Consider the following 14,900-nt stretch of genomic DNA (forward strand, 5'->3'; position numbering starts at 1 on the left):
CGTATCGTCAGCAAATTGAATGATGGCATTGGAGCTATGTGTTGCCACACAGTCATGTGTGTACAGGGAATACAGGATTGGGCTGAGAACACAGCCCTGCGGGGCTCCAGTGTTGAGGGTCAGTGATGAGGAGATGTTGCTGTCCATTCAAACCACCTGACGTCTGCCTGACAGGAAGTCCAGGATCCATATGCACAGCGAGTTTAAGCCCAGAGCTTCACATCAAGCTTGGAGGGCACTATGGTGTTGAATGCTGAGCTGTAGTCTACAAACAGCATTCTCCCATATGTGTTCCTTTTTTCCAGGTGGGAGAGAGCAGTGTGTATTGTAGATGCAATGGCATCATCAGTGGAGCGGTTGTTGCGGTAGGCAAACTGCGATGTGTCCAGAGAGGTGGGCAGCACAGAGCAGATGTGATCTCTGATTAGCATCTCAAAGCATTTGCTGATGATGGGGGTCAGAGCAACATTGATTTTTTATTGCTTTTGTACAGGGACAATGGTGGACGTTTTGAAGCATGTGGGGACTACAGACAGGGAGAGGGACAGGTTGAAAATGTCCATAAAAACACCAGCCAGTTGGTTCGTGCACGCTCTGATGACGTTCAAAAGTGTGACCATATTTTCTTTTCTTGAAGATTCAAGACATTATTAAGCAATAATATGTTTTTATAATAATACTGTCAAGCTACAGTATGTTAGACTTTGTCTCACATGTTATTTGAGCTTGTATTAGTTTTATAATAAATATATATGCGCTTACTGACAATCACTTAAAAATGAATGATGCAGAAAATTGCTCAGATTTGTGTCAGATCACTCACCGCACGTGAAGTAGGTATTGGTGCTGAGCAGGGACTGGGAGGCGGTTTTGCAGCAGTTGGGCTGTGCTGTGGGAGGTGCAGTCCAGTGTCAAGGCTGGAGGAGGAGGAACGATGCATGGTGTCATTTGGACTGACTTCTAGAAGAAATGCTGGAGTCCGCTTGGTTAGTTGTGTTGGAGTGGTGGGTGATGAGCAGATCCCAGAGGCTATACAAATAGAAGATCAAACTTGTCAAATACTCCAAACAGAGGATTTTTTCAATGTTAGAATACTTTCTCCTTTCCCACGTTAACCCTCTGGTGCCTGAATCTTTAAAAATACATTGTATCCATTCACAGCCTAGACGGTAAAGCTTTTAAATAAAATCTGTTCGTTAACATTTGTCAATGCATAAGGTATCATAAACAAATATATATATATATATATATATATATATATATATATATATATATATATATATATATATATATATAATTTTTTACAGACTGTATTAATATTGTTAATGTTAACTTATGGTGGTTACCAAAAAAATTACTTTATTTAGCAAAAAAACTAAAATCACAGTTACAGTAAGAGTTGGGGAAGTGAATGGGGCTAGTCCATAAATGTTAAAATACACAATGTTTCAAAAGCATAGCTTCAAATGTAGAGATTTTAGTGTGATAAAATTGCTTAGTGTGTATTTTTTTTTAGTTTTTAAAGGGTCATTTTACCCAAAATTGAAAATTCTCCCATCATTTTTAACCTGGTCCTGGAACATTCCTTTAAGCTACTGTATTTATGGATAATACTATATACATTGCTACAATGTCTCACTGTATCCCATTCCCGGCCACAAAGAATGAATTAGAGCCACTTGTCACTTAAAGGTTAGGCCGTACCAGTTGTAATCTCTGATCCGTGCCTGCAGAAATAGAAGGGGCAATAAGGCCTGAACTACAGGCAGTGTGGAGAGCAGAGTTTTATCACCTCATTTTACACTTCATCTACTATTGTAGGCTACATTTCATGCTGCGTTTCCTGCAGGCTCAGCCCTTCATACTGCAGTCAGATCACAGAAAATGATTTAAAAGAAATTAATGGCATATTGTACACAACCGTTTAATGCTGCAATGCTACAAAACCACTTGAAAATCCGCGTGTTTATTCTGTTACCGTTTGTCTTAGTCTGCACGATTATTCCAATACATGGCAAAGTACCAAAAATGACACATTTGTCAAATATCCCTGAAGCACTCTTCACGCCAATTGCCTGAGTAATTGCCCTGTCTGTTCTGGATACATGCTGCACGTTTGTTGGTTGCTAAATGATCAAATCAGTCTTATTGTGGTGCCTCTAATTGGGTTCTTGTAAATGCCTCAGCTGCCTGTTGTTTGAACGTGACCCAGTTCTGAGTGGCATCCTCTCCTGTGGCTGGATTCAGTTGCAGAGCCTTAAGGAAAAAGCTTGTTCTCACAGAGTGATGTATGTGGACGGAACTTATTGAGTTTCTACTTTAATGAGCCGATAAGAGGAGAGTGAAATGAAGCCCTGTCTGCAGAGTCCAAGATGCCATCAGCAAGCCAAATGAGGTAAGAATATATTTTCTGCCAGTTAAAGACCAATATTGCATTTACCCATCTATCCAATATCTATCTATATTAATATATATGTTTTATTAATTCAGTGCTGATATTTTGTGCAACAGCACTGGAGTTTCATTGATGGTGTTACTCTGCTTGTCTGTGTCAGATGCTTGATCCTATTTTGGCTTCTTTTGGAATAATTATTGTTGGCAGGGCAAAAATAAACTGGCCAAAATAGCTGGTCTTATTGTGTCAGCAACGAGCAATGTGCTAATAACAGCACTGTTGTGATTCGGCCATAAGAATGATAATTAAGTGTCATATCAGCTTTCTGTCTATAAACTAGCATCTGCTGAATGTGCAAAAAATGCAATTTAAAGTTGATGAATGAGCATTAGGTACATATTTAAAAAATCATAAGAGTTTATCAAGCATGAAAGAACGATCATAGAATCCATTACAGAAATACAATGAAAAATGTTTAATAGCAAGCCTGACTACCCCAAGTCAGTTCACCAAGCCAATATATTTTCCCAGCCAAGGCCACATGGCTGCTGAATGAGAAAAGAGATTATTTTATAGCAGTCAGGCATCAGCCCAGTAAACATTGCACATAAAAGGAATAGAAAGAAGGGGAGGAGGAACATACAGAAGGCTGAAAAAAGCAGAATTCCACAATGATGTCATTGCCCAGAGGCCACCCAAACCAAATCTCTCTTCCGCTCTCCATCTCCCTGCATCCAATGGGAGTCTTTATTTCCACACAAATCCACAGAAATCATTTAACATTAGGATAACAGAATCATGCGATTACCGCAGCATTTAAAGGAATAGTTCGAAGTGTTCCAAACATCTTGGCACACAAAAGGTGAATTTTTTGTACAATTAAAGTAAATATGGACTGAGGCTGTCATACTCCAAAATGACAAAAAAAAGCACCATAAAAGCATAATAATAGTTGTCCATGACACTTGTGTGCTGTATACTTCTGATTCCATAAAATAAATTTGTGTGACAAAAAGACTAAAATTTCAGTTAATTTAAGTGAATTGAAAATTGGCCCATGCAGCTTTGTCCATATGGACTACACAAATTGGGTTTGATGCAATTGGCTTCAGACTCCATTGGTTCCTGCGTAACTTGGGACCAAACATCATTAATGTCAATGGCGCCATATTTGATTTGAGAAGTTGATTTAAGTGAATTACAACTTTAATTTCAATCTGTTACTTACACAAAGGGAGCAGATGGCTTCCAAAGACTTAGAATATAGCATTCAAGTCATATGGAATAATTTCATAGTGCTTTTATAATACGTTTATGGTGTTTTCTTGAGTCATTTTTGTGTTCCACTGAAGAAATAAAGTCATATCGGTTTGGAAAGACATGTGGATAAATAAATGATGAAAAAAAAAATATATTTTTGGGTGAACTGTTCCTTTAAGTGCTCTGTTTCACCCAACCCATTTCTCTCTCTCTTACACATAGTGTTCAAATTACACATTTTCTCATTAGCATCTTAAGCAGAAGGTGAGCTGCATGTGAATGATGGGTTTTGCACAGCCAGAGTGAAAGAGACAGCTAATCTGAACAAAGATATTTTGGTCCAGATTTAAGAAGCCACATTGCTTTTCAAATACTTAGAGAATAAATCCACATCACAACAAGGCTGGAAACAGGCCTAGTCCAATTGACACTTCACGTCCTTGATACTGTCTTATGTAAGATTCCTTGAACCGTGTCATGTTTATTTCAAACATATTTTTAGCCAGGTAAATACTGAGGTGATTTTCCTGGAATGTGATTGCTTGTGCTAGAGGCAGTCTTCATTGTTGTTAGATAAGATCATCCTACCGTTAACGCCAAGAATGTTAGATCCAGTCTTCCACTGGACCTCTCTCTCTGTCAGAAGATCTCCTAAGCAACCAAATTGGCCACGTTACTAGGGAGGGTAGAGCCACATAGGGTAACCTCCTCGTGGTCACGATTAGAGGTTCTTGCTCTCAATGTGGTGCATGGTAAGTTGTGTGTGGATCGCTGAGAGTAGCATGAGCCTCATGCTGGGAGTCTCCGTGTTGTCATGCACAACGAGCCGTGTGATAAAATGCGCGGATTGACTGTCTCAGAAGTGGAGGCAACTGAGACTTGCCCTCTGCCACCCGGATTGAGGTGAGTAACTGTGCCACCACGAGGACCTACTAAGTAGTTGGAATTTGGCATTCCAAAATTGGGAGAAAAAGGGGATAATTTTTTTTTTACTTGCTACTCCCAATAGCGCTCAGATTATGAGAAGCTAAATAAACATATTTTGAACAGAAACGAAATGTCTCAAAAGGCAATAATACATTTTTGAATTATTTTATTTAAAATAGAAAAGTTAAATATGCTGTTGTATTATCTATTAAGAACAAAGTGTCTGAAACATTCTTTGTTTCATAGAATAGACTGGTGTTCTTTGATAATGTTTTGATTTTCCCGACCCTGTACGTCTAGTAAAAAGTGTGATCTGCCATTTCAAAAGAATAAGAAAGGCGCTGCCTGATTCTGAGCAGCAGCCAGAATATGCTTAAAGATCTTATATCGGAATATGCTTAGAAGTTTGGCTTCTACTTAATAAAGAAGGCTATTTGTTATAATCTGACCAATGTGATGTAGTGTTTGGTCATGCTACACAACTACTTGCTGGAAATAGTAGTTAGCTACTGGAAAAGCTACTATGTTTTAAAAGCAGCTGAGCTATTGTCAAGCTACTGAAAAATGTAGTTAATTTAGTAGCATCACTACTTGCAGTTAGCTACTCCCCAACACTGAAATTGAGCAATGTTTGGATAGTGATAGAGCCACTGCGTTACTGCGGTGAAGTCAACTTACAGTATAGTCGTTTCTGCATATTAAGATGGGACAGGAGAAAGTATTTTAACAGAAATAAAATTCACGTCACCTTTTAAGTCATCATTAAATGTGCCAAATGCAACCCATTTTACTTCGTAATGAGACATATTTCCTAGTGAAATAGGATAATCAACAGGAAATAAATGTAGGGCGGGACTTGATAATATCAACAAGTAATTGATTGGATTGAGTCGCGAGTTCGAATCCAGGGCGTGCTGAGTGACTCCAGCCAGGTCTCCAAAGCAACCAAATTAGCTAGGGAGGGTTGAATCACATAGGGTAACCTCCTCGTGGGTGAGTGGGGAGTTGTTTGTGGATGCCACGGAGAATAGCGAGAAGCCTCCACACGCACTGTGTCTCCACTGTAACGCACTCAACAAGCCACGTGAGAGGAGATGCGGAGGCAACTGAGATTCATCCTCTGCCAATTGGAATGAGGCGAGTCACTACGCCACCACGAGGACCTAGAGTGCATTGGGAACTGGGCATTCCAAATTTGGGGAGAAAAGGGGAGAGAGGAAAAAAAAAAAAAAAAAAACAGGAGGGCTTGTTGACATCAGCAGAAAAGATAGTTTCAGAGGAAGTTTTTTAGAAATCACAAGAAGTCCAGGCACATGTATTGTAAATGTTCTTTTCATTTGTACTATTTTAAGTGAAATACTGTACAGTCTTAAGCACACTGCTGTCTGCACTCTGTTCTGTCACCATGATCTATTTTTTTGTTTGCCTTGTAGAGAGGGATTAACAAGCTTCTCCTCAATGACCTTAGTTTTATTAATGCTACGTTCCCAATACCCCAGTCACCGGCAGGTCATTTACTATTAAATAAGCCTTGGAATTTAAACTTAAAATATTATTCTTAACACAAACCTTAAACAGCACTTAACATGAACAGTTTTTGTATGTAGCCAAGTGGAGAAATTTAATGTAATTTAACTCAAGTCATAAATTGGATGTGACTTCTTTAAGAAGAGTTTTGCTACACCTTCTTCCCGGCACTCTTTGTGTTGCGCATGTGGGCTGGTTAGAGATGTGAAAGCATACGTTGTGCAAGAGAGCTCCCAGTTTTGTTCATCGGTTGAGAATTTAACAAAACATTCCTATAAATTGCATTAAATATGTGTTTAGAAGAGCTGTATATTAAAATTGCATGTATGTTATGGATAATTTTTGAAGGATGCATATTGCATGTGTGGAGTTTGACCACGTCTGCTGCACATGCAAGGACTGTGTATATATAAATTTAGAATGAATCATATTTTATTTAATGATTTATAGCCCAGTGTGTTTTTCAATTAAGTGAACATGTGTAATGAGAATTTGGTTGTTTTAAACCGTTATACATGTCCTTAAAGCCTTGTAAAAAATGCACAAAATGCTTTGAGTGACCTAAACATGCGTTAAATGCGAATGATATGAGCATATATTAAGGTGATGTTAAGGTGATGATAAAGGGTTTAATAAAGGTAAGGTTAAAAGTGGAATTTGCTTTTTATCATCTAGTGGAAGACCTGGAAGCCTTTATAAATATATGGGGAGTAAACCAACGTATTTGTGAAATAGACCCTGATGGTTTCTTGAAGATTAATGTTTAAAAGTTAAAATAATAATAATAATATATATATATATATATATATATATAATGTGTGTGTTTATATTATATTTTCTTGAAAGCATATAATTTAAGGATGTATATTCATTTTTAATCTTTTGAAAATAAAGAGACGTAAAAAGTAAAAAAAGAAAAGTCTCTCTCTCTCTGTCTCTTTCATGTGTCTTCTCTTTTTTATTGAGTGAGCTAGAAACAACTTATTTATATAACAGCTGAGTAAACACTGTGCATTGTGTGCTACTTGGAACCAATATGCCCTTTATGGCTAAAAAAATAGATGAAAGGTTTCAAATCATGCTATGTATTTTCAATTGTGCTGTTCAAGAAAGACTCAAGGAAGATCACATTTGTAAGATTATTTCCAGGAGCTGTGCTTGTTGTGGCCTGTAGGAAGATATCTAAGGTAAAATAACTAAAATCTTTCTTCAGAAAGTACAGCCAAGAGTAAAGACATAACTTCTAAATCATGCAATGTTACATAGATGTGGATCTTATCTTATCAAAATTCCAAGGGCTGTTCTGGGGCTGTGAGAAAACAGGAAGCTGAGCAGCGCCCCCTAAAAAAATTGCATCTGGTTAGAAAACTAGGACAGCTGTGTGGCAGGTTAAGAATATCACAGCAGGCCATTTTTAAGACTAAGACTATTTTTAATGCACTATTTCTTTTTTTTTTTTTTGCTTTGATATTTTTCCTAGACATCTGGCCTGTGCACAGGAACATGTTTGGAATAGCATAATAATACTCATACAACTAGTACTATTTCTACAGTCCACAGTATGTATGTACGTATGTATATATATTTATTGTGCACAGTATTTGAAATATCTGTATGCATGGAATACAAAGATGAGCTACTATTTCTCAAAATGATACTTTCAGTGTTATGAACATCACAGAAGCAATACATACTAAGATTATTTGGTGGTACTGTCAAAATATAATACATTTTTTCAAACACAAAAGGATTATATATTCAAACGGCCTTATTACTGAGATGACAACTGGACTCCACCCCGCTGTATTACACGCAACGTAATAAAGTCAATGACAACAATGTAGCATATGGTTTGAAATGTTTAGCGTTGCACAGTACAGTACATACTGTTTCACTGAATATTTAAAAAAGGCAGAATACAGGGTGTACTTCATTACTACAGAGAGCCTGTTGGGAGTGTAATACAGTGTCTCTGTCTGATGACACGTGTGCATGTGTCACAGAGTCCAGGCTGTTCTCTCAGCAGGCACCATCCACATGGATGTTATAGTGACGCCTGTCAAAAATCCTTTAAAACAACCAATAGGATTGCATTTTTATATTATGCATGATATTTCCATCTCATGAGAGCATGCGCTTGCTGCTCTAATTTTCCATGCATAGCCAAAAATGATATGATAATAATCAAACCCTGGCCTTATTTTTAGAGGCTAGTCTTTATTTTTGGATTCGAGTCCAACAGTAGCATCACTTTAAATGGTTCAAAAGGTATTCAGAGCTCTTTATCACACTTGTTTTTTGTGATTGCCAGGGCATTACTATGAGGTTGCTAATAGAAGTCAACCGATATATTGGTTAATTAATTGTGCCAAAAGTTTCTTTTTGGAACTATCGGTCATCGGCAAAAACCAATGGCAATTATTAGTATTATTCCTACAAAATCCTTAATCTGTTGAATATATAGGCTATACAAAATTATTTTGTAAATACTTAAATATAGAGAATTGTAACGAAGCCAAGTCTCCTTCATTTCAAAATAAGTGTCCTGAAATAAGTAAGGAAAGACTAAGAATTGTTTTTAACATTCTATAAATCGAATTAAAAAAACATTCATCTGATTAATCTGTTATTGGCCTTTTAGCATGTTGCTATGTGACTGCTAAGGTGTTCTGACCCTACCTCTAAGTCTCTATGAAAATTTGGTCCCTATGACTCAGGTCCCTCCTTCAAAGCAAGTTTATGAGATTTGTTCACCTGTTTTATTGTCCACCAGGCAAAAATCTGATCAAAGTCTGGTCATTAAGAAATGTAATAGCACACCTCTCCTCGACAAGTCCCATGATTTGAAGTATCATTCATGCCTGTACCACAAAAAGCACAAACATTTAATATGTGGAAAAGGGTTTAGAACAAACCCCCAACCTAATGTTTGAGAAATTATAATAGTGAATTCCTCCTTAGCACCCAAATTCAGGTTAAAGAATGTTGCTGCTCCATCACACATTTTGTTTCTCTAGTGCTTTCAATACAAGCACTGAGGGATAGTGGAATTCAGTTGTGATACTCCATTATGGACACCTAAGGGGAAAAAGACTGCTAAATGGATTTGTAAGGACAGAACAGGTCTCAAATCATTCTTCCACCCTCTGACTGTTAGCTACAGCATGAAACGTGATCTGATGTTTAATGTAAGTGGCCACTTGTAGCGTATACATTCTGTGTTTTGAGACCTTGTGTTATGCAATGTTGATGAGGACCAGAGTGATCAATGTGTTTAAGACCCTAGGTGTCACCTATCATCATTTACATGAATACACTGGGCCGTAACACACGTTAAATGTTTCAAAAACAACCATGAGAACATTCAGTTGTGTTAGGTCAGCTTTCCCAAAAACAGTTAGGCTAAAGGTTTAACTGTAAAATTGCGTTAAAGAAATGTTCCGGTTTCAATATAAGTTAAGCTCAATTGAGCACATAATTGTTTATTAGCACATAAAAATATTTCTATACGTCCCTCCTTTTCTTTTAAAAAAGCAAAAATCGAAGATACAGTGAGGTGCTTACAATGGAAGTGGATGTGTCCAATTTATGGAGGATTTAAAGGCAAAAATGTGAAGCTTATAAATTTATAAAAGCACTTATATTACTTCTTGAGCTGTAAAGTTGTTAAAATAGTTTTACAGTCATTTTAGGGTTTGTTGACATTACAATGTCATGGCAACAAAGTTGTAAAATTGGCTATAACTTTACTCAGAAAAGGTTAGTAAGTGATTTTACCACACTAAAAACAACTCACGTTAACATACATATTGTTTATGTGTTGTGGCTTTTGAAAAAGTGAGAATTTTAACATAAAAAATTGGCCCCATTCACTTTCATTTTAAGTGCCCCACTGTAACCTAGATTTTTGCTTTTTTTAAAGAAAAAGAGGGGCAAGTCAAAAATCCTTTTTGTTGTAATCAATGTTATGCCACAAATGCTGTTGATTGAGCTTAACTTGTGTTGAACTCTGAACATTCTTTCATTTACATTTACATTTATGCATTTGGCAGACGCTTTTATCCAAAGCAACTTACAGAGCACTTATTACAGGGACGATCCCCCCGGAGCAACCTGGAGTTAAGTGTCTTACTCAAGGACACAATGGTGGTGACTGTGGGGATCGAACCAGCAACCTTCTGATTACAAGATTACCAGTTATGTGCTTAGACCACTACACCACCAAAACTTTCAAGTCTGTATAATTATGTTATTAAAATCTCTTATCATTTACTCACCCTGCTGAACACAAACAAATATTTTTAGAAGAACATCTCATCTCTTTAGATCCATACAATGCAAGAAAATGTGTCCCATGATTCAGAAGCTCTAAAAGCACATGAAATGCAGCATAAAAGTAATCCATATGACTCCAGTGGTTTAATCTATGTCTTCAGAAGCGATATAAAACGTGTGGGCGAGAAACAGATCAATATTTTTTACTATCAATCTCCGCTTTCACATTCTTTTATTTTTGCCGATTTGCATTCTTCGTGCATATCGCCACCTATTGGGCAGGAAGGAGTATTTGTAGGTAAAAAGGACTTAAATATTGAACTATTTCTCACCCACACCTATCAAATTGCTTCTGAAGATATGGATTAAACCACTGAAGTCTTCTGAATAATTTTATGCTGCCTTTATGTGCATTTTTGGAGCTTCAAAATGTTGGTACCCATTCACTGGCATTGTATGAACCCACAGAGCTGAGATACTCTTCTAAATATTTTCGTTTGTGCTCTGCAGAAGAAAGTCAGACACACCTGGGATGGCATGAGGGTGAGTAAAAGAAGAGAAATTGTTTTTAAATAATTCAAACTATCTTTTAACTATCCCTTAATGTTTCTCCATAATTAAAACTTATAAAAGTAGAGATGGATTAAATGAACAATTATGCTCAGAAAATATACAGAAATGTTCACCAAAGTGAAAATGATTGGGAGACAGAGACAAAAAGGAGTTATTACAAGATTCTCACACCATAAGCTTAAAAAGTTAAAAACAGATCTTCTAAAAAAAAACTTCTCAAACTACGTGTCTAAAAAAATGCTTTAAAAACTCGTCTCAAGATCCCTGCATTCTGTTACAGTCAAATACGCTCTGTCCCAGTGTTTGGGGCAAATTGTTGTCTGATGAATTGGACTAAAATCACACCATAGCCAATCACAATTGTTAAAACTAGGCCCCTTTTTCCTTGTAGTTCTTACTGAATTTCAATCTGTGAGAAATATTTTAAAGTCATGCAATTGTGTTTACCTTAACGTACTCGTGCCTATTCCTACTATAACATATATTTGCTGTCCACATCCAATGCAAATCTGGTGCCCTCTAACATTCTGCTGTGACATCACTGACATTCCCAAACTCTTTGTGTGCACCACCAGAACAAAACACACAACACCACACAAAGAATGTTGACTTGAACAAGCACTACAAGGATGGGCTGTTCAAAGTTAAAATTAAGACAAAGAATAAAATGCCATTTTAGTGTGTGTGTGTGTGTGTGCGTGTGTGTGTGTGTGTGTGTGTGTGTGTGTGCGTGTATTTATCACTTTGTGGGGACCAAATGTCCCCATAAGGATAGTAAAACCCGAAATTTTTGACCTTGTGGGGACATTTTGTCAGTCCCCATGAGGAAAACAGCTTATAAATCATACTAAATTATGTTTTTTGAAAATGTAAAAATGCAGAAAGTTTTCTGTGAGGGTTAGGTTTAGGGGTAGGTTTAGGGGATAGAATATAAAGTTTGTACAGTATAAAAAGCATTATGTCTATGGAAAGTCCCCATAAAACATGGAAACCAAACGTGTGTTTGTGTGTGTGTGTGTGTGTGTGAGACAGGTTTGAAGTGGCAAACTCATGTTAGTGCTTGCTATTTCCTCCCAGCCATACTGAAATGTCATTTTTATATTTAATGAGCCTCACTGACACTCTCAGCAGGCTATAAATAACCATTCTTATCAATATTATCACAGGATCAGCCATAGAAAAAGTACAAAAAACATCAGATTTATACAACACACACATGAAAGATTTAACCTATTTGTTGATCCACATTGCAGCCATACTGAATTATTTTAACTAGTCACATTCCAACCGAAATCACCCATTTGGAAGCATTCCAACATTTTGATAAAAAGCATATATCCTTATGAGACATTCAGTGCTTCTTATCTCTGAGTACAGGGGAGCCTCTAGTCTTCACGTTTCCTGTAATCATCTAGCAGCAGGTTTAAATCCATGCTTGCACTGAGAAATGAGGTCTAGGCAAAAAGGCTATTGAGATGGACAAAAAGCCTGAGCTACCGAAGATTTTTTGTCTTATAGCTCTACACTCAATCATAAATAAACAGGGAAAAGAGACTAAAAGATGTTTATTTGCTCTATTTTAAAACATATTAATAATTTATCAAAATGTGCCACTGTTTTATCTTTGTTAGATCACTGTAAAAGCTGCTCAGAATTTTAACTGAAAAAGTTTGAAAATTGTTAATTGGTTAACTGGTTAATATTACCATGTACAGTGAAAAAATATATTTTATTTAACAAGACAAAACATGTCATTCTACAGTAACATATTGCAAAAAATATACATTTTAGAAGTAAAAGTATGTTGTACCTTGTAGTTAAAGGTGAACATTATATATCTTGTTGTTTAACAAGACAATACCGTAAATTATTGTTAAAATTATGGTGAAAAAAAATAACTGGGTGTGCCAAGAAGTCCCAGCATGACCAATCACATTTACGTCTTATTTTTAATATACGTTATGTTACATTTTACATTAAGTTCATGTTTAATGCTTTATTTTATTGTTACATGCTACCCTTAAAGTGATTTGTGCTGGTGCGAGTGACACTCTAAATTCAGTTAGTGTCTAAACATATTTATTGACCACTGTTCCAGGAAGAGCCACTCTTGATTAAAGTCATCACATGGCTTTTTGTTTTACCACTTGTGTTACTATGGTACAATTAAAAATGTTTGCGGATCCAGTAGGTTGGTATATTAACATTATATTATTAATGATATATACAGTAGTGATTTTGTAAAATATACAGACACCAAAATGGCATCCATAATGCCTAAAACATGGTCACTGTATATTTTTAGATATTTATTTTGTGATTTAATGGCAACCAGGGCTGACAGTTTTTACTGCAAATTAATAGGATTTTTTTTTTATGGTGTATAATTTAAAACCTAACTAATGTTTTTGGGGGAAATGCTTTGCTTGAAAAGTGTGCTTGCTATCTATCTAGATGACATTTGTTTTGAAATCTAATGCCAAGAATGGATTAAGTGTCCAAATACTTCGTGAGGCCACAGTGTATGTGGCCTGTTAATCTCTCTGCAAGTGTCACATGCAAAACATACATAAATGCAAACCATGACTAATGCTTGATGCAAAAAGACAACAATAATGCAACACAATAAGTATTAATTGTCATCTTACTGGTTCCTAGGTGGCTGTTGGGCTCTGACTGGCGTCTCCCTGTCCGCCCATCTTGATCCTTGCGCTTTTTGATCCCTCTCAGGCTACTAAATCGTTTCATGGGTGACCTGGGAATGCAGAGAGGCTGTAGACAATCCGGAATATCATGCCGTAGTCACAGACAGGGCTGGAAGATGTTTCAATTGACCCTCTGTGGTTACTGAGTCTCTGTAGTTGCCTGGAGAACTTTCTGGTCTAGGATCTGTGTTATCAAACCATGGTGCAAGTGACCAACAGGTAATTCCAGATCACAGGAAACAAAATCCAACTTCCAACAAAAAATAAATAACAAAAGGTCTTCATTCAAGAAATTCCTCAACAACTTCTCTTCTCTTCTCTGTTTCCGAGTTCTGATTCAGTGGCTACTCAGTTGGCAACCCTTCAGTAGATTGTCAGGTGCAGCTGTGTGTATGTGAGTGTGTGTGTGTCTTCAAAACAGCCTGTGTAACAGGCAGACTGTAAAATGAAACCGACCCATGCCTGGTCAGGCATTGTTGGTGATTGGCTAAACAGGTGGAAACTCTGCCTACTCATGAATATTAAATGTGGATACATATGCATTAAGTGATGGGCATCTGTGTCTATGTGTATGTAAACTGCTCATGTTAAATGGATGTTTACATTATTAGACAAACCAAATGCTAGCATACAGTGTCAGTGTCAACTCTTTGAAAGACATTGTAACACATTGTTAAAATAAAAACAAGCTTCCAATTTTATGTGCTCTTCCCCTGTTCTGGAGTCCCAGATTCATGAAGGCAAAGTCAAAAATTAATCAGGAGACCATACAATGGGATTGAACATTTCTGAATGCCTTGCCAAACCAAAATGAATTTGGCACAATGGGAGAACATTCCAGTTCAGTGCCAAATTAAATAGAATTTCTATTCAATTATTGTTGGTGCAGGTAAGGCAAGCATTACTTTTACTATTGCACATATTTAGGGTTAGGGAGTTCAGCAACCACCAAATCCTAAGTATTAACTTCTGGCGCATAACACATCACACCCCATTGTCCTATGCACACGATGCCTCAAATCATGCAGCTTAAGCCAAGTGTACACAACACGACTTGCCATCGGTGCTCTGCGACTCAGTCTTGCTTTTCATTGTGCTAGTCCACACAATACAGGACTGTAGTGTCTCAACCACATGACAATTCATCCCAGACTGAGGCCATGTGTACACTGGTATTACAATGTGTTTTAGGTGATCTGATCACAAGTGTACAAGCAAGACACATCACCATTACACCT

General features: G+C 37.0%; 1 protein-coding gene across 2 annotated transcripts in view; it reads right to left on the minus strand.

Moving 5' to 3' along the window:
- Positions 1-14,900, minus strand: part of LOC127635381 (5'-AMP-activated protein kinase subunit gamma-2-like) — a 55,560-nt gene that overhangs the window by 11,493 nt on the left and 29,167 nt on the right. For both annotated transcript variants that reach the window (XM_052115373.1, XM_052115374.1), the window contains exon 4: positions 824-1,029. In XM_052115373.1, coding sequence (XP_051971333.1) covers positions 824-1,029 — 206 coding nt within the window. The remainder of the gene's footprint in view (positions 1-823; positions 1,030-14,900) is intronic.

This window comes from Xyrauchen texanus, chromosome 42 (genome assembly GCF_025860055.1).
Source record: "Xyrauchen texanus isolate HMW12.3.18 chromosome 42, RBS_HiC_50CHRs, whole genome shotgun sequence".
Lineage (NCBI taxonomy): Eukaryota > Metazoa > Chordata > Actinopteri > Cypriniformes > Catostomidae > Xyrauchen > Xyrauchen texanus.